This window comes from Solanum tuberosum, unplaced genomic scaffold (assembly GCF_000226075.1).
Source record: "Solanum tuberosum cultivar DM 1-3 516 R44 unplaced genomic scaffold, SolTub_3.0 scf00669, whole genome shotgun sequence".
Taxonomy (NCBI): Eukaryota; Viridiplantae; Streptophyta; class Magnoliopsida; order Solanales; family Solanaceae; genus Solanum; species Solanum tuberosum.
The window spans coordinates 113,181-138,615 of NW_006239620.1; the positions used below are offsets into that span (position 1 = coordinate 113,181).

The following is a 25,435-nucleotide window of genomic DNA, read 5'->3' on the forward strand; positions in this document are numbered from 1 at the left end:
ATATTATTTTCGATAAATTCTGATTCAAAAAAATATATATATCAAACATATTAAAAAAATTAACTGATCATGGGAAGGGATTATGATAAAAGAATATAATAGATATAATAAAGTATTTAAAAAATAAATAGTAACCGAAATCAATGGACAATAGCCTAAACAAGTTTATAGTCACTAACGAGTATGACATGATTCACATAATTTAAACTTGTATAAATTTTAAAATAAGACTCTTAAATAATATATACTATTAATTTGAGTTCATGTATAAATAATATTTCATCTGTTTAAAAAAGAATGACCTTTTTTTCTTTTTAGTCTGCTTAAAAAAATGATCTCTTTCTTTTTTTGGTCACAAGATTAAATGACAATTTTATACATTTCAATTCTTTTTGAAACAGTGGGTACTTTAAAAGTGGCGAAATAAAAAATATAAAAAAAGACATGTTAACATTGAGATTTGAACTCAAGCTCAACAACACTAAAAGAACCTTAAGCACCCACCCAAGAGCCAATAGACCAGTCAAATCATTTGTTTATTGGGTGCTCTATGTTAATTTTATACAAATACCTCTTAATTTCTACATAAATATATTTCGAGATGAGATTGATGGGTGCTCGAGCACCCGACGGACTCCATGTGGGTCTGCCCCTGCTTGAAATAAGGGACAAAATCAAGTAGGATTGAACAAAGTTCAATCAAATTTTCTTTGGTGATTTTTTTTCTTCTATTGGTACATGATTAAAATCTGTATAATTTATTTAAATTCATACGGTTAAGATCTAATTACATTATTTTTCTACTTTTTTTTTCAAATTACAAAAATTCCTTAAAATTTATGAATTTCGATGAATACATTAGCAGACATCCGAATACATAAGTGAGAAATGATCAAAAAGGGGAAGAATGTATCAGCGAGGGGATAGGATATCAACAGACATCTGAATATACAAGGAGGGATGTATCTGAGAGGGGATGAATGTATTTGAGAGGGGGATAGAGATGTATCAGCGAAAGGAGAGTGATGTATCCGAAAGCGAATTTTTGATATTTTAAAAATGTAGGATATTTTAGAGATTATGGTAAAATAAGATATGTGTATTTAGGTATTTTTCCATGAAATTTCAACATTTTATATACCTACTTTTTCATATTTTAAAATTGCTTATAAAATTTTAAAATAATAAATTAAATAAATAAAAATATGTTCAATTATCTTAACAACTTAATCCTTATAATGAGACAATATATACAGTTTTATCATATCTTGGTTGGATTGTCTCTTACTTTGGAATATATATTATCATGAGTTGTTTAATAGCTGTAAAAAATACATGTTCATTTTGTTATATTTAGATTTTTAAAAAATAATAATTTTCTCCAACTATTTTTATAAAACACTAAAAGAAAAAGTAAAAGGAGGGAGAATATATATAAATTTACTACTATTATAAAAGGGCCTGCATCTAGTGATTTCAGAATATAAACATTTGGCATTCTTAGAAATTCTTTTCTTTCTAATGAAGTATCACTAAAGAGGAACAAAACATTATTATAAAACAAAAAATACAGTATAAAGTAAGATATATTTATTAATTGTGTTAACAAAAGATATAAAAGGGTCATTGATGATTATTGTGGAAGTGAACAATTAATTTTCAAAGTTTCATTCTTCATCTCCTTTTTGTGGAAAAAATGACAATGTTAGATTTGGTCAAATATTTAAAGTAATTTCTTTTGAAATTTATATGATTGACTTGAAGAGTTGAAGCACATATTCATATATTTGTTTCAATCTATAATTTTGCAGCTTTATAATTTAGCAATTTTTGAAAGTTGAAGAAGAACAAGAGGAAGAAGAAGCAATTCTAAGAAGTGCCTTTTGCTTTTGTGGTACGTACTTTATCAAATGTTTCATTTCATTGTTTTAAGGGGAAAGGGTCAAAAATGCCCTTAAACTATGTGAAAGGAACAAAAATGTCATTCGTTTATAGTTTGGCTAAAAAATGTCCTTACCGTCAATACTTTGGTTCAAAAATGCCCTTAAACTATGCGAAAGGAACAAAAATGCCATCCGTTTGTAGTTTGGTCCAAAGATGTTCTTGTCATCAATACTTGAAACCAAAAATACCCTTATTGTTATTTAATTGGTCAGACTCATTTTCCAAATAAATATATTATTATTTTCTTTTTGACACATTCTTTTTCAATGAATTGTTTTTTTTTAAAATTAGCAAATGTTTATCTTACTTCAATATAGAAAAACATAAAAAATGAAAATATTTCTTATTTTATTATCATTATTTTTTATCGTTATATAAATATAAATTAATGATGGATATACCATGGTAGTATATATATGACATATATTATTTTGTCGAAAGGGTACATGAAGTTATTCTATTTTAATTGATAAAATGAGATTAAGAAGAAATTTTTTTTTTCCTACACTTTTATTTGTTAAAGTGATTTTAAAAGAAAGAAAACAAGAATAGTGTTCTTTAATAATATTTTAATCAGGAAAAACATGTGTTTAAAAAGAAAAAAAAAATTATTCAGAAAAGGGCATTTTTGTCCCATTTTTTAACTATATAGAGGCATTTTTGGACCAAAGTATTGACTGCAAGGGCATTTTTGAGCCAAAGTATTGACAGTAAGGGCATTTTTGAGCTAAACTATAAATAGAGGGCATATTTGTTCCTTTCACATAGTATAAGGGCATTTTTGATCCTTTTCCCTTGTTTTAATAATTTGAGTGTCTAAGTTCATATATCAAACTATTTTCACGAGATATCTGTTATTTTTCCTCGTATCATTAGTATCGAACAAGGGTGAGGGTAGTTAGGTTTTCTATATTTTTTCACAATGTCGAATAAATTGGTAGCTTACTTATTATCGTCTGAATAATGTTTATTATCTTTCATCATCATTAATATCAAATAAGGGTAAAATAAGCTAGATTTTTTATATTCTTTACAACGTCGAGTAAATTGGTATGATACATATCATCGTTCTCAGATTTTAGTTATAGAATTATACCGAATATATTATTGTTATTTAGCATAAATATCGAATAACTTTATTTGTTAAGATATGAACGGAGTTTGATTTTCTTTTTTCTTGGGTTAATAGTTGTATGTAGATGAATATTTTAAATTAGAAAAACAAAAATGAAACATAGATTTCACAGAAATTTCAAAATTACATTAATAGTATATGGTCATGATGGAGAATGCTATGTATATTTGGTTTTATTCCCCACTATAATATAATATAATATAATGTCACCCCATCAGATTATTTAAAAGATAATTGAAAATAATTTAATCTAATAAGAACATTGATTGATAATTATGCTAATGATTGTAAAAAAAAATATTATCTATTACTTAAATATATATATAGTAACAGTATGGTCGATAGAAATAAAATAATTTGTGTTTGATTTTTTTTTTTAATCGTGCATGTTAATTTCGTGTAGGTTTTAGTAGTTACTTATAAATAAATGGTTTTATTATTGTATTAATATTAAATTTAAAGTTTTGTTTTCCTCAAGAGTGAGGATACTTGATAAATACGTCTCTAGTGGCATTTGGCAAGAATATTCTCAAAATAAATTAGTATACGTGAAATTCGTAATGACATTTATTGACCATTCTTAGTTAATTTATCGTTAAATAATTCACAGCTAATTGAATTTTCATAGAATTCGTTCTTAATTTATAACTAAATAAGATTAACTTGTTGACTAGTGGATGTTTATTTGAGAGTTTCTACTAATATATAATTACAAACATTTATTTATAAAGACAATATAGATAATTGCGATTTATTAATGTGATACCTTATTATTGGTATTCATACTTTACTTGTGAGGTATGATTTACTCATTTGGTAAAATTATAAAAATAGAAAATTTTTGATATTTTCCACAAATTATTATAAGACTTTTATATTTATAAGAAAAAATATACAAATTTAAGAAATTCAAATAAAATTTGAATTATAAATCGCTGATTTGAAATTATATTCAAACATGACATAAGAAAAAACTAACAATAACTATTCAATATAATTCTACGAATGAAATTTAACAACAGTCAAATATATGCCATTTTTTTTTAGATAGAACAAAAATATTATTTTTGATAGATCTAGACTTATAAATAAATAGAAAAAGACTCAAATCATCTCAACAACTATAAAATGCCACCTAATCATCACACAACATAAACAAATAATACTTTTGAAGAAATAATTAGATACGCCTTTTTTTAGGTTGTCATTTTCAGGTAATTAACTTAATTAATTTATCTACACAACTAATACTAAAATATAAAAATATATAATTCCTCTTCTAGACACGTAGTTAACCCCCTAAAAAGGGGAAATTAACATTTAAATAAAAAACTTATATATATATTAATTAAAGTCATATTCATGTGGGGGACAAAATAGAAGTCCTTTATATTTTTGGGTTTCTGCATGTGACCCATCTGTTCTACGGACAAATTAAAGTTATATATAGTCGTTACTCATCACTATTCCTTTTTTGGGTCGGTCTATTTTGATATCGTCATTTAATTTAAAAAAGCGAATATAAATTAAATAATAATATTAAATTAATTGAATCAGTAATTATCAATCAAAAAAAGAAAGAAAGTTATATTAGTCACGGCATTTTCGTTTTATTTAACTTTAATAAAAAGTGTCTTTATGTTTTTATACAATAGTTTAATGTGAAATGAGTAGTTAGTTCCTTAAAGATTGGGATACCACGTAGTCTTCAACGTGCCTCCATTTTAGGACTTCCTTCCACATACAAAAAAGCAAATGACGCGTTTTTTTTCTTTTCTAAAAAGAAAAATAAATTTTATTCTGACCGAAAAATTTTAATAGTTCAGCTGATTGAGCTGAATTTTCATTTTGTTAGTAAGGATTTGATTTTCTTTGTTGTAATTCCCTTCCCTTATCCCATACAACAAAAGAAATTATATTTTAAGCTAATAGGGGACGGAATTATAAGGTGATAAAATCCTCATTAAAGTGAAATTGCTAAATTTTAAGCTATATTTTTTAAAAATCAATATTTAATCGTGAAAATTAGTTCAATTTGGATTCTTAATTTTTAAAATAGCTTATAAAATATTTTTTCAACTCTATTTTCATAAAAAAATTCAAATAGAATATTTTTTCTTCTTACACAAAAAAATATAATTAAAATACAACTTTTGCATTTATTTTAATTTTTAATTTTTTTTTTGAATAAAATAAAAAATATTTGATTTCTGTGGCCCGCGTTGGTAATTCAGTACAAGTGAAGTTCCTCGTGTTCTTCTTTTAAGACTCCAAACAGATATTCATGGCCCCACCTTCACATAATTATTTATTTCTTTATTTATTATTATTATTGTTTTCCTTATCTTAAAAAATTAATCCACTTTTTGGGGATTATTTATTACTTATAACTCACGCAATTTATTTAACCAATGAATGGAATTTACTTACCTAGTACGTATGATTACGTGAAATGAAAATAAAAATAACTATAGTATTCGTCTTTATTTAATCATAAGTTTTGAATTTAAATTTTGTAAATTGAGTTTAATTAACTAAATTAATTAGAATTGTTTTATGCCAATTAAATTAGTTAAAAAATGAATATTTATCGTGTAAATTTTTTTTTTTTCCAAAGTAATAATTGCAATGGCGTTGCATTTAAATTTGCAACTATAGAAATTAATTAATGGGATAAAGAAATTATAGTGCAGGAGGGTTAGGGTAGGTTAACTAGTTGATGGTTTAATTAATTGATTCTTCTCCTAAAAAAAGATGCACCTATTACGTGAATTTTTTTTTTTTTTTTTTGCGGTTAGCAATAGTATTTAGTAAAAGTAAAGTCTAAATAGGGTAGAGTATATACAAATTTTATCATAATTTTATGGTGGTGGAGAGGCTGCTCCGAAAGACCCTTAGCTTAAATAAATCAAATCCACCCTCAGCTCAAGTACATCAAACCCAAGTAAAAAAAATAAACACATATCCAATATTTTTTCGACTTACATCTACCTCTTTGTGTACTCTTTTGCAACCAATCTCTCGCACCTCCTTTTCACATATTTAGAAATAAAATACTTTACGAATTATTTCTCAATAAATACTTTCTTTATCATATTAATTCATTATTTCAACAATAAACTTGAAGTACATATTAAAAAAAAAGAATTTCAAGTTTTTATTCACAATATTTTAACTATATTTTCATATTTAAATAAACACAATTTTAACTTTTCAATATCTTATTTTCAACTTAACTTCAAATATCCATTTTTCTTTTATTTATCAATAAAAATGATCAAACACCTACTAAAATCAACAAGAATTACAGTACAATGAATATAATTCCTTAACCCTCAAATAATAATTTCAAAATTCTACAACTTGACTTCAAAATCTATAGCTAAATTAAAGCGCTAGAAAATCTCTAGAACTTTGAATATGAAACACAAATCTTGTAAGGGAGCGCTTCCTTTGCTAATAGCGAATCTGAATTAATTGAGATTTTAATTTGTTTTAAAAAGAAAATTATAAAATCTTACTCTATTTTTCGAAAATTAACTATTATGCTTTCTTATTTAGTAGTACCATAATATTTACACTGTCACAATCATACAAAAAAGTATATAATAAAATAAAATAAAATAGACGAAGTTTCCCAACACTTTCCTTAGCATTGTATCGCAAGTTCGCCTTTTCTCTGTAGCATCTGCAACTATTTTCTCTCAAATCTCCCAAATTCTGTCGGTTTCTTCAATATCGGGTAAATTCTCCAGAACTTACTTTTTTTTTTTCAAAAAAATTGGTTCAGTATAAAAAAATATCAAAAATTGAGGCTCAGTAAATGTTTATTTACAGTGAATACAATAAAGTATAGTATATTATTATATATATGTTTGTTTATCTGCACATAGTTCGAGTTGAAAATGGTGATTTTGGTTGAATATTGATAGTTTTTATGTTTTTTATTGGTATTGTAAATATGATAGTAGTATTTGGTCGGTGTTGAAGGCGATAAACCCTAGTGAAAATTTGAATTTTTTTTATGAAATTGGGGTTTAATTTTTTTTTTAGATTTATATGTTTTGGGTTTGTTTTATGTTGTTTGAAATATTACAGAGAAAATCTGAGAAAAAAAAAATTGTTGTCAAATCTGGTGTCATCTCTCCTGCGACAGTAGAGGAATTTTGGAAGTGGAAACGATGAGTGAAGAGAATGTGAAAGGGTCGCCGTATAGGCGGCATCAGAATGAGGATTTGGAAGCTGGAAGTAGTAGCAAGTCTATTGTGGATGATTGTGGAAGTCCTTTTGATATTCCAAGGACTAAGAGTGCACCTATTGATCGGTTGAAAAGGTGGAGGGTAAGTGTTTTTGATTTCGTATAATTATTGTTATTTTTTTTGTATGTATGTTTTGAGTTTGGATATTTAATTGGATCATATTTTTTTTGGTATTATGTGTTTTTTTTGGAGTGAAATCTTATTTAGGTATTCATTTTATTTCGCCGTTATGATTTCTTCCCTATGAATGTTTTGTATTGCTTTCCTTATTAATCGACATGTTTTTTTCACCTTCGTATTACCTTTTTGGTGAATACTTTGATTTGTTGGACTTGAGCCGATTTGGGAACAACCTCTCTACCCCTATGTGGTAGGGGTAAGGATTGCGTACACTCTACCTTGCCTAGACTCACTTGTGGGATTACACTGGGTATATTGTTGTGTTCATTGGGCTTATTTTTACTTGTTTTATTTTTGCTGTAATGTTTTGTGATTTTTTGGATGCTCATGTGGGTGTTTATCCATTGATTTTTTCTTTTCCCCCTTTTATTTGGACTTGTGTTTTTGTGTGTGATGGGTTTAAGGATCCATGCTTTTGGCTTGTTCTTTGTTTTCTGTGTTATTAGTTTTCATATATTGTTTCTTTTATTAGGAGGATTGGGTGTTGGTTTTCTATTGGTCGAGTCGCGAGGGAGTTGTCGTGTTTAATAGGGGCTTAAATGAACCATGGAGAGTGTAGTTTGCATAGGTCAAGATTTATGGGGAAATGGATTATAGTTTTTCATTTGGGTTAAATGTCGGTGAATTTTGAATTTTATCCTGGCTTGTCATAAAAGGATAGGTATCTCCAACTTCCATTCTTTCTATATTCATGTTTTTTCGTTCATATTTTTTTTAAAATATGACCTGCTTGAATCACCCTGTTGACAATAGTTAAGGAATTGACTGGAGGGAGAAGTTTGAGATGGGATTGAACTTATTAATCATGTCACCGTTAGAGAGATTGATTTTCTGTCTTCCATCCTCATTTTTATGTTTTGAGATTTTTCTGAATTTAACATTTTTATTAGCCTATCATGAACGATTTAGTTTACATCTGACATAATGCACTGGAAAATTGGTCTTCGGATTCCAATCCTGTGAGTTAACTGATAAACATAAAAAAGGAAATCTAGCAATGAATTCCTTATATGCCAAAACAAAGAAGTTTGGTTTGCAACCGTTGCCAAAACCCAAATGGTTATGGTATGGTCTTCATGACGGTTACACTGAATCCAAAATTTTATTACGAAGGGGATATAATGTGGAGTATTGACGGATAACAGAGGTAGCTTAAGTGGAAAGCACCTCCACCTCCAACCTTAAGGTTGTGGTTTCGAGTCACAAAGGGAGCAAATTACAATATCAATAAACAGATGCAATGTGGAGTATTGAAGCTTTTCTGTTACCCAATGCAATGTGGCTATCCGTGTCCACTTTCTACATGATAGTTATGTTACTTCAAGGGTGATATATTCTTTATTGTAAAATGGATGGACACGACCATAGTGGTTGGACCGTAATAAAGCCTATCCCAAAATGACAATTATGCCCTCAGGAAGAGTATTAATTTTTTTTAATAAAGTGGCAGAGAGCAGTTTGGTTCCTGGTTATGTGAGTCTTCTTTTATTATATTGTTTGTTGATGTGTTGGAGAAGTCTAGTGTGTTAGTATTCTTGTTTCTTTGCTAGTTTGACAATTGCTGCATGCGTGCCTTTTCCGTTTATAAGTTTAATTTATTTATTAAAAAAAAGCCTTTGCAAACTGTGATTCTTCCTCTGGTTTAGGACGGGTATAAACTTTTGCTGACCTGAGTTATCTTTTCTCAGCAAGCTGCACTTGTCCTTAATGCTTCTCGTCGATTTCGATATACCTTGGACTTGAAAAAGGAAGAAGAAAGAAAGCAATTGATTGCTAAGATAAGAACCCATGCACAAGTCATTCGGGTAAATATTACTCTCGAATATTTCACATTACCCTACAGTGCATTAAATGGAAGTAAATATTCTTTGTTCCTTCTTTCTTTGCATTGAATCAGGCGGCTGTTCTTTTTCAAGAAGCAGGGAAAGCAGTCAATGGTAAACACTTCCTGATGCTACTTCAAGTCATTGAGTGAAAATTATGTTGTGACAGCTCTAACTGTTTAGCCTAAAAAAATCGTATCCATATCTAAATACTGGAATACTGAAGTAGGTGAGAGAAAGTGGGTAATAACTAAAAATAACTCGTGGTTATTTGTTTGTTACATCACTTGAACCAATATATTGGAAGTTTATGTTCTCCCTTCCCTGTTTGGAATGCTAATCAGCTTTTTCTGGTGGAGGGAATTAATTTGTAATATCTAGTCTTTAAGTTGGTGTGGTAGCCGGCTGAAGATGGCGACAGATGTCCGTCAGATACCTTTCGAATTTGCTTTATGGTTAAATGAAATAGTTCAAGAAGACGAAGCACAGTTCTTGTTTATTTATTTGGTGCAAATCACAAATACAGAAGCAGATTTTATTACTGACGAGTAGTTGTTGTTGCAAAGAATTTATCACAGAATGTAGGACAATAGTCCAATGAAGTTGGACCTTTTTCCGTAGTTACTTTTTAACTGCAACAGTTACATCTTTGCTAATAATTTATGCTGGAGGTATCAGTGAGTTTGTTTTGTGTTTAAAAGGGATCTTAATCATTAGGCTCTTCCATTTTAGTTTTGAATTATGTTGCTCAGACTCTCCAAAAATGTTTTTGCGCCCGTGCCGATTCTCCACAAATGCACTACTTTTGGAGGATCCGACACCCCCCATGGGCATCTTTGAAGAGTCCGAGCAGCATAGTTTGAAAGGTTTTCTATAGGTGAACCTTTGAGCCTAGATGTTCTAGTTGTATTTTCAAATGGTAGAATTTTTTGTTTGTCACATGTTTCGGTGTAGTACTATTTTGTCTTACTTTTTTTATGTTTTAGGGGATGGGTCTCTTAAAATGTTGCCTCCAACTACTCCCTCTCTTGGTGAGTTTGATATCAGCCAGGAGGAGCTGACCTTTATTTCTAGAGAGCATGATGTTACTGCTTTGCAGCAATGTGGAGGGGCAAGTTCACCTATAAAACCCTTAATTTTTTTCTTTTAGTCATACGAGTGCTTGGTGAAGTAAAAGTCTATCTTTGCTATTTCTATTGTGCAATGGTGTAACCTCAGGTTAAAGGGGTGTCAGAGAAGTTGAAAACAAATTTAGATAAAGGAATTGATGGAGATGAAGTAGATCTGCTGAAGCGAAAGAATGCATATGGATCCAACACATATCCTCGGAAGAAAGGAAGGAGTTTCTGGGTATGTGTTACAGTTATTACATCATTTAATGCCGTGATTTACTGTTGAGAATAAATGTCACATTATTTATCATCAAACATATTTACCCTTTTCGTGTGTTCTCCACTGTAGAGGTTTGTTTGGGAAGCTTGCTGTGATACAACCCTGATAATTTTGATGGTAGCCGCAGCTGCATCATTGGCGCTGGGCATAAAGACTGAGGTTTGCTGAACACATGCTAACTTCTGGTCACCATTTTAGGATATAAAATTCTGCATTGGAAAGCTATTTATTGAAATTTCAGTAGAAAGAGTTTCTGTTCTGTCTTTCTTTATTGATATTGAGTGGAAATATATATTTAGAAGACACACAGCTGCGGCCGGGGGTGAGAATGGCGTAGTCTTAATAGATCTTGAAAAACACATTTGTGTTAATAGAATCTCCTGTGTTCATACCTATCAGTAAAAGCTCTCAAGTTTTTTGTCTTTTATGGGACTTTCACGTATGCAAAGTACTCCCTCTGTTCATTTTTACTTGTCCACTATTCCCAAAATAGATTTTCACTTTTACTTGCCCACTTTTTACATATAAAAAAGGACAATTATTTTTTTCCATGTCTTACCCTTAGCATTAATTACTTATTCTCCAAATCATTTTTCAAGACTTAATACTAAACATCAATCACTAGCAGAAGTGTGGTAAAATAGCCATGTCAATTATTGTTTTCTTAATGGATGTGCCTAGTTCAAACGGGACAAGTATAAGTGAACGGAGGGAGCATATAACTATACATAGAAAATAATGCACCAATATCCATCAATTTGTGGCCGTGAACATCTTTATTCTTTTTTCCCAACATTCTTTTGGGCCTATTACGTCTTGACTTTTCCAGTATGTTTCATCTTCAAACAAGTATTTAATATCTGCTTGCGAGTCTCTCCTCGTGCTCTAATTTATGCTTTCTCTGTTAGGGTATAAAAGAAGGATGGTATGATGGAGGAAGCATTGCCTTGGCAGTGATTATTGTCATAGTTGTGACAGGTACAATGATTTCTGTAGCGATTTTATTTCAATAGAGCTCTTGATGTTGAACTTGTGTTTAATTTGGCTAGTATGAAGCAATGTGTATTGTCACTCAATTCTCAACACTGGACAAGTTATCAAAAACATGGGTTCGTTATTTATAGCCTGTTTGGCCACTTATACTGGGAAGTGCTTTTCAAAAAGTACTGTTGTAGAGTAGCAGTTTGTGTGTTGACTAATCAATTTCAAAAGCACTTTTGCCAAAATATTAGAGCAGTAACATGTGCTTCCAAAAGTGCTTTTGGAGAAGAGCTACTTCATTTAGCTTCTGAAAAACAACTTCTTCTGCTGCTACTCAAAAACATTTATTTTGTTTCTAAAAGCTTTGACCAAACATATCAAATTCTCTAAAATAAGCACTTTTAACTTCCTAGAAGCCAAACAGGCTATTTGATTGCTCTAGTTGATAGTCTTCGAATTTCATGTCAAACGTTAGAACTACAAGGTTAGTTGAAATTTGATTCAAAATGGGGTAGACTCAGGCTGATTAGGTTAGTTGGTATTTAATATAAAAGGGGAAAGATTGAGAGGTTGATCGATAATTATACTGATAATCGTAATTTGGCATACTCAATCGTACCTGGAGGCTTTTTACATAGTAGAGTCCAATTAGGAGTCATTTGGTATGTCAGATGGGATATGGTGAGATCACTACTTTGCACACTATACTAGAAATGATGTATAAGAGAGACGAGAGTTACATGGTACCTTTAGACTCGAGCTCTGGATGAATATCCTGCACTGGGGTAGACATTTCATGCATAATTTAATATCTCCCTCCAAGTTTCGGAAGCTTGATTTCTTCTCTTAGCAACCAATGCTTTTACAAATATTAACAGTTCCAGTGTCTGTTTTTTTCAATTAGGTTATCTTAGGGACTATGTCCAATTTGCAATCAACTTATAGGGTAAAAGACAATTCTATGCTCAGTGCCGATGCCAAATTACTTAAAGCATTGTCATGGAATCTTATAATAAGGATGCAGATGTCAAATCTGTGATTTCTGCCTAGTTAGACGAATAAATTGTACAAGAAATTATGGAAGGAAAATGAATTTGGAGCAAATCTTGCATGCTCTTGATTAGTAGTTTCAATTACAACGTCATATTAACTGATTAAAAAGATATCCAGTTCTAATATGCATTTACTTGTCTATATTTATTTATGCAAGCCATTGCACATAAACTATTTTAGCATCTGGATTATATCTAACAAATGAATAAAGCCTTAAAGTTCATTTGTGCTCTCCTGTTGGTAACTCACAAGTCCCCGGCATGCATTTGCAGCTGTTAGTGACTATAAGCAATCACTTCAATTCCAAAATCTTAATGAAGAGAAGCAGAACATACAAATTGAGGTTTGTCTTGTACTGTTTCCTGGTATTGCTTATGGCAATCTCTGTTTTTCATCCTTCCCTTCCATACCTTTTTATTTTTGTTTTAACATTCTGAGGGAGTCTAATCTTAACAGGTCGTTAGAGGTGGGCGAAGAATTCCTGTTTCAATATTTGATGTAGTTGTTGGTGATGTTGTACCTCTGAAAATAGGTGACCAGGTCAGTTTCCATTTCTTCTTCCTTTATTTTATGTTTTAAGTATGACATCTTTTTTATGAACCTCTTTTCTCTACATTGATTGCAGGTACCTGCAGATGGAATATTAATCTCGGGTCAATCTCTTGCACTTGATGAATCAAGCATGACAGGAGAGAGCAAGATTGTGAGTGTTTCTAGATCTCTTAGGTTACACGGCTGCAATTTCCTTGTTAACTGGTATTACTTTTGTTATCCAGGTTCACAAGGATTCTAAATCTCCTTTCCTAATGTCTGGATGCAAAGTAGCTGATGGATATGGAATGATGCTGGTATGCTCTTTTTCTGCATGATGTCTCTCTGTTTGAAGGGCCTACTTTGGTCGTTTCCTGTTAAACTTTAATATCAGATATTCAAATGGCTTTAGAGATCCCTGATTTGCTGTAAAAGACATGGTTAAATAAGCAAAACATTGGAATTAGGGTCCGAATTGAGATGAATGGTTCAAGGAGTTCATATAGTTTACCCAAACTTTTTTTGAGACCGAGGCATGCTTGATTTATTGATTGATTTGGAAATGATTTTATACACGTCATGTTCATTTCCAGGTGGTAGGTGTTGGAATAAACACAGAATGGGGATTGCTGATGGCAAGCATTACAGAGGATAATGGAGAGGAAACACCATTGCAGGTTATTTGAGCGTGAGATGTTATGATTCTGCTGAAAGATTTACATTCATGAATTCAATTTGTTTGCGTATTTCATTTTAGGTCCGTCTGAATGGAGTGGCAACCTTCATTGGCATAGTTGGGCTCACTGTAGCTTTGCTTGTTCTGATTGTCCTAATGATCAGGTAGTGGCAGAATTTAATTGATGCTGTTTATCCTTCACTCTACCTCTACTGCTCCAGGAGTCTTAGTTTAAGAATGTATGTACAGATTCTTTACTGGTCATACTTATAACCCAGACGGATCTCCTCAATTCACAGCTGGGAAAACAAAAGTTGGCAAGGCTGTAGATGGAGCTATAAAAATCTTCACTATTGCTGTATGTGTATTTTTTATAATGACCTTTATGTTCTCTAATTGTCTGTCATCTCACCAGTGACCTGTGGAAATGTAGGTTACAATTGTGGTTGTGGCAGTGCCTGAAGGGCTTCCTTTGGCAGTTACTCTAACGTAAGTTTGGTCTTTCAGTTCTTGCCTATCTTTTAGATTCCTTGGTTGTTAAAGACAAATTTGAGTATGGTTGTGAAGGTCATGTGTATTGCTGGAGATCTCCAAGTGATTGATTAGTTTGGTCCTTCTGTTCTTCATCAACTTGCGTTACTATTGGACTTTGTATCAATATAATTCTCTGTTACACAACTGGTATTTTGAAGTAGTCTCTGACTTGTTTTGCAGGCTTGCCTATTCTATGAGGAAAATGATGGCAGATAAGGCTTTGGTAGGAGCAGTCATCTTTCTCTGATTTCTTTTCTCAAGATTTCTGTGTTCTAAACAATATTTAACTGCAGGTGCGAAGGCTTTCTGCTTGTGAGACTATGGGCTCTGCAACTACAATTTGCAGTGATAAAACTGGAACCTTGACTTTGAATCAGGTTGAATATTTTAAAATCGTCTTGTATTTTGCTTTTCCTGCTTCCTCTTTTCATTCCCCTTGGTTTTGGATGGATTTAGTGCTGATGTTGTGGATGAAGAGCCAATTTATACTGTATACAACTTTGCTTTACGATGCTACCTAGCTTCAATTCTGACCCCCCCCACCAACCCACCCCCTACACCTTTTTTTGTAGATGACTGTGGTTGAGGCCTACATCTCTGGTAAAAAGATTGATCCACCTGATGATAGATCTGAAGTGCCCCCAACTGTGTTGTCTCTGCTTCATGAAGGGGTGGGACTGAATACAACTGGCAGCGTTTTTGTACCACAGGCAAGTTAATAAAAAATTGTCTGCTTTGTCTAGTTGGAGCCTGTATGTGATTTCTATCCTTTTTATTAGAAGTTGATATAATTTGGGTAATAAGATGTTTTAGTGGCAATGCTCTAATTTATATGACATTGTCTTTTGATTATTCTTTCATTCCTTTTTAGTTTTTGGCGTAACAGTTGCTGCTCCCAGCTGATGGTCTCAGTTAGTAGAAATGTTTTTTGAATGGGTGTTTATTTGTTCGTACTTTGAAAAACTGACACTTTTGGTAAAGTAAAATCAAGTTACACCAACACCTGTCTTGTGGTTCTTGATTATGATGAATGTAGAAGAGTTCTTGGTTGCACTTGTTCCTTGACAATACGATGTTGACACATACTATATATGTTTGAGGAATTATTGATGTTTGCAGTGATCTATTAACTCTAAAATGGTTGTTAATCTGCTATTCCATTACTATTGCGGAAAATGTTTTCTTTGTTTATATTGATAGCTTTTCCACATTTTATAAGGTAGTTGATATTTTTGAGCTGTATGTTGACGTTGTCCTTGTGGTCCGGCTAGAAGTGGTGTTGGCAAGTTTTGACATGAACCTGTTTCCTTGAAATATAGTGTTTCAATTAGTGGAAGCTTACTTGCAAAGTTGAAATATAGTGTTTCACACTAGGTTTTTTTAGATAGTAAGAGGAAAATGAACTGCTGTATGAATGGAAATTATCAATGGTTGAATAAAATGGTGGCTTATCGAATAGTTTAATAAAGTGGAGCCTTAGGTACTGTTTTCTTCAGATAGAATCCTTTTGGTGGGGTGAGATACTGCTTGATATGTTTGTCCAACATGGTTCCATAGGGCCTGTGCTGGTGATGCTTGTGTATAAATATTGTACTTGTCAAAGAAAAGAACAGATTTCTCTAATTAAACAAGTGCTGAAGCACCTCGGAGTCCTTTGGTTCCTTATGGTGTGAGTTCGTGTTAATCAGTTAAGGGGTGGTCTTGCCGGTTTTACTTTTTCACTTTGTGAGGATTACATTCTGCATTTAGATAGAGAACTTACTGCAATCGAAAATCATGTGCTTCCTCATTTTCTGATAGGGTGGTGCTGCTGTTGAGATTTCTGGATCGCCGACAGAGAAAGCTATCCTCCAATGGGGTCTCAATGTAATTACGCTATGCTTTATGCTTATAGTAATTGATCCCTGAATTCTCTGAAGTAAACTGGTATTTTCTTCTATAGCTAGGGATGAATTTTGATGCAGTACGATCAGAGGCATCTATAATCCATGCTTTCCCATTCAACTCAGAGAAAAAAAGAGGTGGCGTTGCTGTGAAGCTGGTAATGCAATGCTTAATTCTGAAGCTTCTTTTCTTATCATATAATAGGACTTATTTTTAGCTATGTTGCTCCGACTCCCAAATGCCATACCCGTGTCCAATCTTCCAAAGAATACACCACTTTTGGAGGATTCGACACACACCGGAAGGCATTTTTGGAAGTCCAAGCAACATAGATTTTTAGTGTGATTATACCTTTTACTTGAGGACTTCACAGGTAAAGCAAACTAAGAGAAAAGTGACATATGATTCCCATTTTATCCTTGCTTCTGAATAGTAGCCATGTGCTGTTTCTTTTCTTCCAATTTTCTTTCTCCAACCAGCTTGTGAAGAGCAATCTCCGCATCATTTTAAGAGTCAGGCTTATAATGTAAAAGTTGTTTATGCTTCAAGCTTTAATCATTCTGGAACTTGACACGCTGGATCTTTTTCCTACTTGATGGCTAGCTAAAGACCAAAAGTTGCTTAGGTGATGTTCAGAAAATCTATTATTTGGCATCCAGATGACTCGAACAAAAACATTTGCTTCTATGTCCATCTCTCGTTACTTGTCAAAAAAAAAGTCCCACCTCTTCTATGGATGCAATAAGATTTATCTGAAGCTATCTGGAAGGTCAGATGTTGTAAATTAGATCTTAGAGATTTCTGGTCATGGAAAAACCACCTTATAAAATAGGATTTGTATCTGGATGATGCCTCAGGTGATACCAATGCTGTGTTTCTTGATTCGACATGTGGTGACCCTTCATGTTTGGTTTGCTGTTTTGCAGGATTCTGAGGTTCACTTGCACTGGAAAGGAGCTGCTGAAATTGTTCTCTCTTGTTGTACAAGTTTCATTGATGAGAATGGGTCGGTAGTTCCTCTGGGCGATGATAAGGTTTGTGGAAATGTTTGTCTTATCAAGCAATTGATCTGTTTAAAAACTAAAAACTAATCAGTCACTAGCATTTTATCCTATTTTAAAAGGGTGATGTTCTCTTTCTCATTTTGAGGAATATCGGTCAATTATCACTCGGGGAAAATTGTCATATGAACCACTGCATCTGAAATGGGTACTTTAAGAGATAAAAGAGTGCCAAAGTTGAATGGTCTCTTCCATGAAATTTTACTATCTGCTGTAACTTTCTTCAATATAGATGTGAGTGATTTCTGAATGTTATTTTTTGCAGGAGATTGCATAATTTTACTGATTCAAAATGATTTGGCATTATTTTATAAATTTTTGGCTTTAATTCTGAGTATAAGTTCATTTACGGTCAACAGATGTCACTTTTCAAGGAAGCAATTGGCAACATGGCTGCTTCGAGTTTGAGATGTGTTGCTATTGCATACCGGCCATATGAGGTGGAAAAAGTACCTACTGAGGAAGAAATAGATCACTGGGAAATACCTGAGGGTGACCTAATATTGCTTGCAATTGTTGGCATTAAGGTACTCATAAATTCTTCCGCCCCCTTATTTATATGTTAGACATCTTTTTCTCTTCTATGCTCCAAGGGAAACTTTTCTGCAGCACACAGATGGAAATATTACAGAACTCGCAAGTTATTTAATTATTTTGGTTGTCTGTTTAAAGGGTGTAAATTTTTGAGCCAAGTCAAATCCAAGCCCAGATCTTTATGGGGCATCTTGAACTGATCCTTGTCCGAACTGTTTTTTGTGTTTGGCTGACTGAAAATTGAGGCTTGAGCTCATACAATGGGGATGATTTATGAACTTGAGATTGTGTGCGGAAGGCTGACCTAGGGTGGCAAACAGATAAAACAACTTTGGAAGTTGACTATCAAGACTGCAACATAAATCCTAATTTTCAGTTTGGCTTTATCTTACCTGGAAAAACTTTTTAGCCATAAATAGTATGTCTATGAATGCAAATCCCAAAGGTCGCGGTTGGAGATGATAGATCAAAGTTTTGTTGACATTGATTTCATGAGATCTTCCAAATTAATCTATGTTTTCCAGCTGCAATGCACAATAGTATGGGAGTCAATGGTGGTTACTCTTTGTGGAGTGAAACCTATAGCTATGCTATGGAGCAACAGTGGTGGTGCAAAAGGGGGTGTAAACGATCTATGCAGAAAAGCTAAAGCAATCAGGTGCAGAACCACAACTATGGGGAAGTTGAGTGGTGAGCAAGTAGCGGTGACTTGGAGGAAGTAGCAGTGGTGGCTAGGACGTTTGAAAATGGAGGGAGAGATAGGAGGAGGGGTGGTTAGGGCCACCGGACAAGCACTAGTGTTTCCTCTTTAAATATTTGTAATGCACAACATCAGAAAAGTGAATAAAAGCAAGCTTGCCTTCTGATGAGCTTTTTGACCTAGCTCAACCTTAAAAGAAATAAGCGTAACAAAGTGGCTGCTCTATCTTCTAGCCTGGATAATTCGAGGAACTGGGTGCTCAGTTTTTCTATGAACTGTGTCATAGCCTTTTCTGCGGTTACAATTCATTTGACTGCCTGCTCTATCTACATTTCCTTTCCATTTTTAAGAATATATAATGCCGAAGTATCATTTACTTTGTTCTTATCACATGTAATTAACTCTTTATATTTGTATTATAGGATCCATGCCGACCAGGCGTAAGAGATGCAGTTCAGTTATGTATTGATGCTGGCGTGAAGGTAATTAGAATAATGCATTTGCATTTAGTTCTTTGAAATATAAAATTGTAATTGATGTAATCCTGCCTTAGTTTTTGATTTGTCATGTATTCTGTTATTAGCTCAATGATGCTCGCATATCTGTTTTTACTGTAAAAATGATTCTTCTATTCTAGTTTCTTTTGGTTTCTGTAGAAATTGTATTCTATTTCCAAACATGGCATTTCACGGGTTTTGAGTGTTACATTGATGTACTGGTGCTGTTAATTTTATAGGAGAAATCGTGAAGAAAGCCTTTGTGTTTTTTTTATAATGGGAATTTGCCTATTTGTGTATTTCTTATTGAGATAAAGTATCTTTTGTTGCTTGTATGTATATCTGTATTTTATTTTCTATTCTATTCACTATCCTGCTTGTGTTTGTCAATGGCATTTTGTTAAAGCATGTCAGATTGTCAGTTTTCAATACAGTTAATCCAATGGAAGATACTTAAGAGTTAAATATAATGCAGTACTGGGTTTCTGGTGCCATAAAGAAACAATGTGGAAAGTTGCAAACTCCATGATTGAGTGGTAGTTCTTGGTAGGGAGTCTGTGATACTTGTATTTTGAATGCATAAATATTGGTTCTTTTTGGTTTCATCGTAGTTGTGGTTTTGAACGGATTGTGTGATGCCTTGACAATAAAGAATTGAACTAGTGTTTCCTGTTATTGGTATACTTTATTAGAGATCTTTTCAGATTCATGGGACTGAAACAAATTAGGCACGTCAGCTGCTTGTTAATTTGTGATTTTGTTGTAAAGTTCTTGTCTTGTGTCACCAGCTTGACTGTTCTAGGAGTGTATTATGGAATGTTTTTCCTTGACAAGCTGTGTTCCTCTTGCATGCATAGTGATTTCTGAAATGGTTGACGAATCCCCGAAAAGCTTCAAGTGTGGCCATTCTTGTATATGCCTCTAATAAAAATGGTTCATTTGCTCATAGTGTAACCTATCCCTTTTCGTATTTGAACTTAGTAAGTCCCAGCATGGGGAGCTGTGTTATATGCTTGTAGTGTAGGATGTACACCACTATACGATGTACTGTTGTATTTGTCTCTTCCTAATCTTTTTAAATAATATTTAGCTGATATGTGATGGCATATAACTGTTTTCCGTCAAATTCACAGGTAAGGATGGTTACTGGTGACAACTTACTAACAGCAAGGGCAATAGCTTTGGAATGTGGGATACTTAGATCTGATGCTGATGCAACTGAACCAAATCTGATTGAAGGAAAGAGGTTTAGAGCTATGTCTGAGGAGGAAAGAAGGGACGTGGCAGATAAAATATCGGTATGGAATGAAACTAGATTGTTTTTAGTCGTTCAACAAAGTTCTTCCTCACTTTAAATTCAACACCATGTCTAGGTTATGGGAAGATCGTCGCCCAATGATAAACTATTGCTTGTTCAAGCACTAAGGAGCAATGGCCATGTTGTTGCTGTAACTGGAGATGGTACTAATGATGCTCCTGCATTACACGAGGTGCTCTTCTTGGCTGGTTGAGAAAATACTTGTGCGATTATAGAAAACATGAGGTCTACTAGGTGTATTTTTTCTTTCTGAATCATTTTATCCTGTTTGCTGTTCCTTTGGCCCGAGGATTTTCCTTCTGTTGCTATGTGGTAACTTGCCGGACCTGTGATATTTGAAGTCTCTGCTCTAGTTACTTATGGTGATATACACGCATAGGGCCTTGGGATGAATGTCTAAAATGCATTGATCGTGGCTGGATACATCAGTTGCCACTTACCCTCAGTTCTGTTTTTTAATTTGTTGATCAAACTTTCTTATCTGCTCTCTGTGATTCTTTCATGGGGTAGCAGTTTTACCTTCAAAACTAACCACCATATTTGCTAATAAGATTTCCTTCATTGCTGTCTTGTAGGCTGATATTGGTCTTGCTATGGGAATTGCTGGAACAGAAGTTGCCAAAGAAAGTTCAGATATCATTATACTGGATGACAATTTTGCTTCTGTTGTGAAGGTCAGTTTATCAAGGAAGTTATCAGGCTTTTTTCTAGAGTAAAACTGTAGAAGATTAACTTGACTCGCATGTTTGACTAAACTGCTTTGAAGGTATACCCAAGAGTCGTGCTTATATAGTTTGAATCTAAAACAAGATGCTGCTAAGGATAAGTTTATTGTGGGGCTTAGTCATCTCTTACTTTATGACAGGAGCGCTTAGTCATCTCTTACTTTATGGGAGCTTTCCCTAAAGATTTTAGTGCTACCGAGTTTCCGATTTCAGAATGCATGTTTTCTCTATGAAAATTTAAATTGCCTTCAGCAGTTCTGAAGTCAATCTATTTTAGCTGATATATTCTGCAAACCCATTTGTATCTTTTCTAGTTGCTTTGATTGAAGTTCTAAGATTTTCAAACCAGTTCATGGTATAATTATTTCTATTGTTCTTTCCTCACCAAATGCAGGTTGTCCGATGGGGCAGATCTGTGTATGCTAACATCCAGAAATTCATCCAGTTTCAGCTCACTGTTAACGTTGCTGCTCTTATAATTAATGTTGTTGCTGCAGTTACTGCTGGTGATGTCCCATTGAATGCTGTTCAGGTTTTGTTTCTCTGCCCTTGTATCATCGATCAGTGTGATTAACAAATGCACTCTAGTGTTCTACATTACATTCTGATGTTGATCATTGACGTTTTCCCATTCACCTGTGCAGCTACTTTGGGTAAATCTTATTATGGATACCTTGGGGGCGCTTGCACTGGCCACAGAACCACCAACTGATCACCTTATGCTCCGAAATCCTGTTGGTCGAAGGTTAGTTTGTAGATTAATCTTCTGAAAAAAGTAGCTTGCTTCAACATTTTAATTGCAAGGATATTGGGTTTGTGACGTCAAGTTACTTTAGCTCGACTCTATTACTTTATCTGCCTATTTGTAGTATTACAGATGGGTTAGGTTTTTAAAGATAACTAATCTGTCATGGGGCTCTGCACTTGGTTTCCTATTAGGAGGCCTTTATGCACGATGGTTTGTTAGAATTTCTTCTTTTGCATAAAGTGTTGGAAGTAGATTTGTATTGAAGCTGTGAGATATCTAGAGCTTCAAGTACCCAATGACGTGTGAGTGATGTGACCTAGTGGCCTACCAGGTTACTTCATTAAAAAATGAAGTGGACTCGAGCCTTGGAGACTAAAATAACTAATCTGTCATGGGGCTCTGCACTTGGTTTCCTATTAGGAGGCCTTATGCACGATGGTTTGTTGGAATTTCTTCTTTTGCATGAAGTGTTGGAAGTAGATTTGTATTGAAGCTGTGAGATATCTAGAGCTTCAAGCACCCAATGACGTGCGAGTGATGTGACCTAGTGGCCTACCAGGTTACTTCATTAAAAAATGAAGTGGACTCAAGTCTAGGGTTCAAACCAAACAAAGATAAAAAATGCTAGGTGGTTGCAGTGTTACCTGCTACCTCTGGTGGTAGGAGGTAAGAGACAGCAGTTATCCGGTGGAATAGTTGGGGTGCGCACAATCTGACCTGCCCATCAATGTTATAATATAGTCGTTCTACTCTTCTCCATATTTTGTTATCACACCATGCCTATTTAGATTTTGGATGCTGCCCATATATTAAATAGCATGACCTATTAAACATCTGGCCCTATGATGTGCTGAAATGAGTGACAACACCTCCCTAAAGGAAAACCATTCTTCCTTGCTCAAAAAAAAAGAAAGAAAAGGAAAACCATTCTTCTGTGCATTCTTGTTGCAGTGGGTTTAAACAATCTCACTACATTCTTAACATTCATGTGATTATAGTGTAAGCTGGATTCTATACATTTCCGACTCTTTCCACTTGTGTTACTAAATTGTAGGGACTTCTATAATTCTCAAATACCTTCAGCCATTCATTTTAATGCTTTGGTACTTTTTTTGGATAACCGTGGGGGTTTGGCAAGCTTGCGCACACCTCGACTAGTTCCACGGGATACATGCTACCTCCCACCAGCAACAATTACTTTGTCCACTAAGGCTAGGAGGGCAGAAGGGAAGACATCACCTAGTGCTTTTGTCTCCGCTGGATTTACTTGAGACCTCAAGATTCTCCTCCTACTTTAATTTTGACCATTAGGACACTTCATGCTTTGGTTCTTTTGTACATCCATCTTGTATTAAACACATCTAGTGGTGAAACTATTTTGCAACTCCAGGCAATGATTTTCCAATTGGATCAACTCATTTTCAGCTTCTTTCTGTACTAGCTGATGTTCCTATAGTTATAATGTTTCTCGGGCGCATCATCAATTGATTGTTTGTTTAATTCTATCTCAGGGAACCTCTAGTCACCAATATCATGTGGAGAAACCTATTAATACAGGTAAAATAAATTTAACAGCGATGTTCCAAGATGAGAAACATTCGTTCTGTATTAGTTTTGAGGTTAATGCTCCTGGTTGAACATCTGCAGGCTCTGTATCAAGTTTCAGTTCTCCTGGTCCTCAATTTCCGAGGTAAACAAATTCTGCATTTGGAGCATGAGACGAGTGCGCGGGCTATTGAAGTGAAGAACACCTTGATTTTCAACGCTTTTGTCTTCTGCCAGGTAAGAATATAACTGATAAAAACTATCCTATGATTGGCTTTTGCACTCTCCATATTGTATTTTTCCTTCCACGAGAAAGATTATCTATTGTGGGTACTAGGTGCAAACTCAAGCATGTCTGCTGTCCCAGGATATTTGTCCTACTTATGCTTTTGGATTGTGGTTGTCCACTTTCTTAATTCTAATATGTTTGAAATACCACTAAAACTTTAGCCTCCCCTTATAATTTTCCCCTTCATTCACCAATAAAAACATCAAAACATGTTCCATCTGTTTACACGACAGATTTTGAACAATTCATATTTTTTCACTCTTCCCTTGTTGAATCAAAAGTGGGCAACCAAATTTGGACGAACAGAGTATTTGATCTCTTCCCTTTTTGGGATGTTGGTTGTGTTTCCTGAGATGACTTGAAAATTAAATATGAGATATAACAATCTTCTTGGGCTTCCTTCAATTTCTCCTGCAGTCCTTTTTCCTCTTCTTTTAGTTTGTTCAGGAGGTCGGTGTATGAGGTAAAAAGTCTGAAGCTTAGTTTGTTTGGGGGTATGGGCGTATGTGATAAGTCTGAAACTGAATTCTTCCTATTGCTCTTAACAAGTGAGCAACATAAATTCAGATATTTGCCTTCCTATCGAGATTTAATCCCTGCTAATGACTTAAAACCACAGGTTTTCAATGAATTCAATGCTCGGAAGCCAGATGAGATGAATGTGTTCAAAGGAGTCCTCAAAAACCGTCTATTTGTTTCAATTGTCGGCCTCACAGTGGTGCTTCAGGTATATACATCATCCCTATCCTTCTCTTTGGCACTGAACATCGACCTTTTTATAATAACAATATCTTTTTATTGCTTAGGTTATCATAATATTCTTCCTTGGAAAATTCACTTCAACTGTGAGACTGAGTTGGCAATTATGGCTAGTTTCAATCGTCATTGGAGTGATAAGGTCAGTCTGGTTTTATGCACTGCATTATAATTGATCTTTAATCTTTTCCGGTACTAAGTGAAGTTAGTTTTTGCTCAACAGCTGGCCCCTTGCTGTTCTTGGCAAGTTGATACCTGTCCCCGAGAAGCCATTTAGTGAATATTTTTCCGAGAAACTACTAAAACGAAGAAATCGACAGGAGTGTTCATAGACATCTACACACACAAACTTAACTAACCAAAAGTATGTCGTGCTTTGTAAGAGTGGCGTTTCTTTTGCCGCTGTACAGGAATATACTGCTAACATTTCATTTTGTGGATGTAGTAGATCAGTATAATTATATTTCTTTAATATGCCTTTTTAAGTTTGGGGATGCAGTCAACCTTTTGCAGCAGATATTAGTTTTCCCGCGCCTGTATTCTACTGTGATGTTCTGGGCCTTTTGTGCTGTTCATGTAAGATGGAACTTCTTATCATAACCACCTTGCATTACTTCAAAATTTTCCATTTGTATGTGCACTTGATCATAACATTATTTTGCTTCTGCAATGAGAAGATGGACGATGTTTTTCGCCATCTTTGACAGTGGCGATTACACAGTACACATAATTTTTATTTAATGTTGGCTGGCCGAAATAGTATTGCAGGTAGAAATGATTCTTTCACAAATAAATGAGTGGGGCGTGAATTCTCATATTCACTAAGATTAAAGAATGTTCTCTTTTTCTGAAGTTACCAACCAAAGTTTG

At 33.7% G+C, this 25,435-nt stretch overlaps 1 protein-coding gene across 5 annotated transcripts; it reads left to right on the forward strand.

Moving 5' to 3' along the window:
- Window positions 1-1,650: 1,650 nt before the first annotated feature.
- Window positions 1,651-25,262, forward strand: LOC102596981 (calcium-transporting ATPase 10, plasma membrane-type). 5 transcript variants are annotated; one of them, XM_015305169.1, is made up of 35 exons: window positions 1,651-1,704; window positions 1,812-1,894; window positions 7,178-7,419; window positions 9,207-9,323; window positions 9,416-9,455; window positions 10,328-10,452; window positions 10,560-10,691; window positions 10,803-10,892; window positions 11,642-11,711; window positions 13,040-13,110; window positions 13,224-13,307; window positions 13,393-13,470; window positions 13,544-13,615; window positions 13,892-13,975; window positions 14,056-14,138; window positions 14,224-14,332; window positions 14,408-14,463; window positions 14,689-14,731; window positions 14,802-14,885; window positions 15,081-15,218; window positions 16,309-16,374; window positions 16,451-16,549; window positions 17,319-17,426; window positions 17,813-17,980; window positions 19,110-19,169; window positions 20,318-20,482; window positions 20,558-20,674; window positions 21,078-21,176; window positions 21,622-21,759; window positions 21,872-21,972; window positions 23,487-23,532; window positions 23,623-23,757; window positions 24,429-24,536; window positions 24,616-24,707; window positions 24,789-25,262. In XM_015305169.1, exons 3-35 carry the CDS (start codon window positions 7,261-7,263, stop codon window positions 24,895-24,897), a joined length of 3,246 nt encoding a protein of 1,081 aa, XP_015160655.1. In that variant the 5' UTR covers window positions 1,651-1,704; window positions 1,812-1,894; window positions 7,178-7,260; the 3' UTR covers window positions 24,898-25,262. The 5 variants fall into 5 exon arrangements, with proteins under 5 accessions (XP_015160655.1, XP_006366963.1, XP_006366964.1 ...); XM_006366901.2 differs by lacking the exon at window positions 1,651-1,704 and adding an exon at window positions 1,713-1,728; XM_006366902.2 differs by lacking the exon at window positions 1,651-1,704 and having other exon boundaries at window positions 7,236-7,419.
- Window positions 25,263-25,435: the final 173 nt, after the last annotated feature.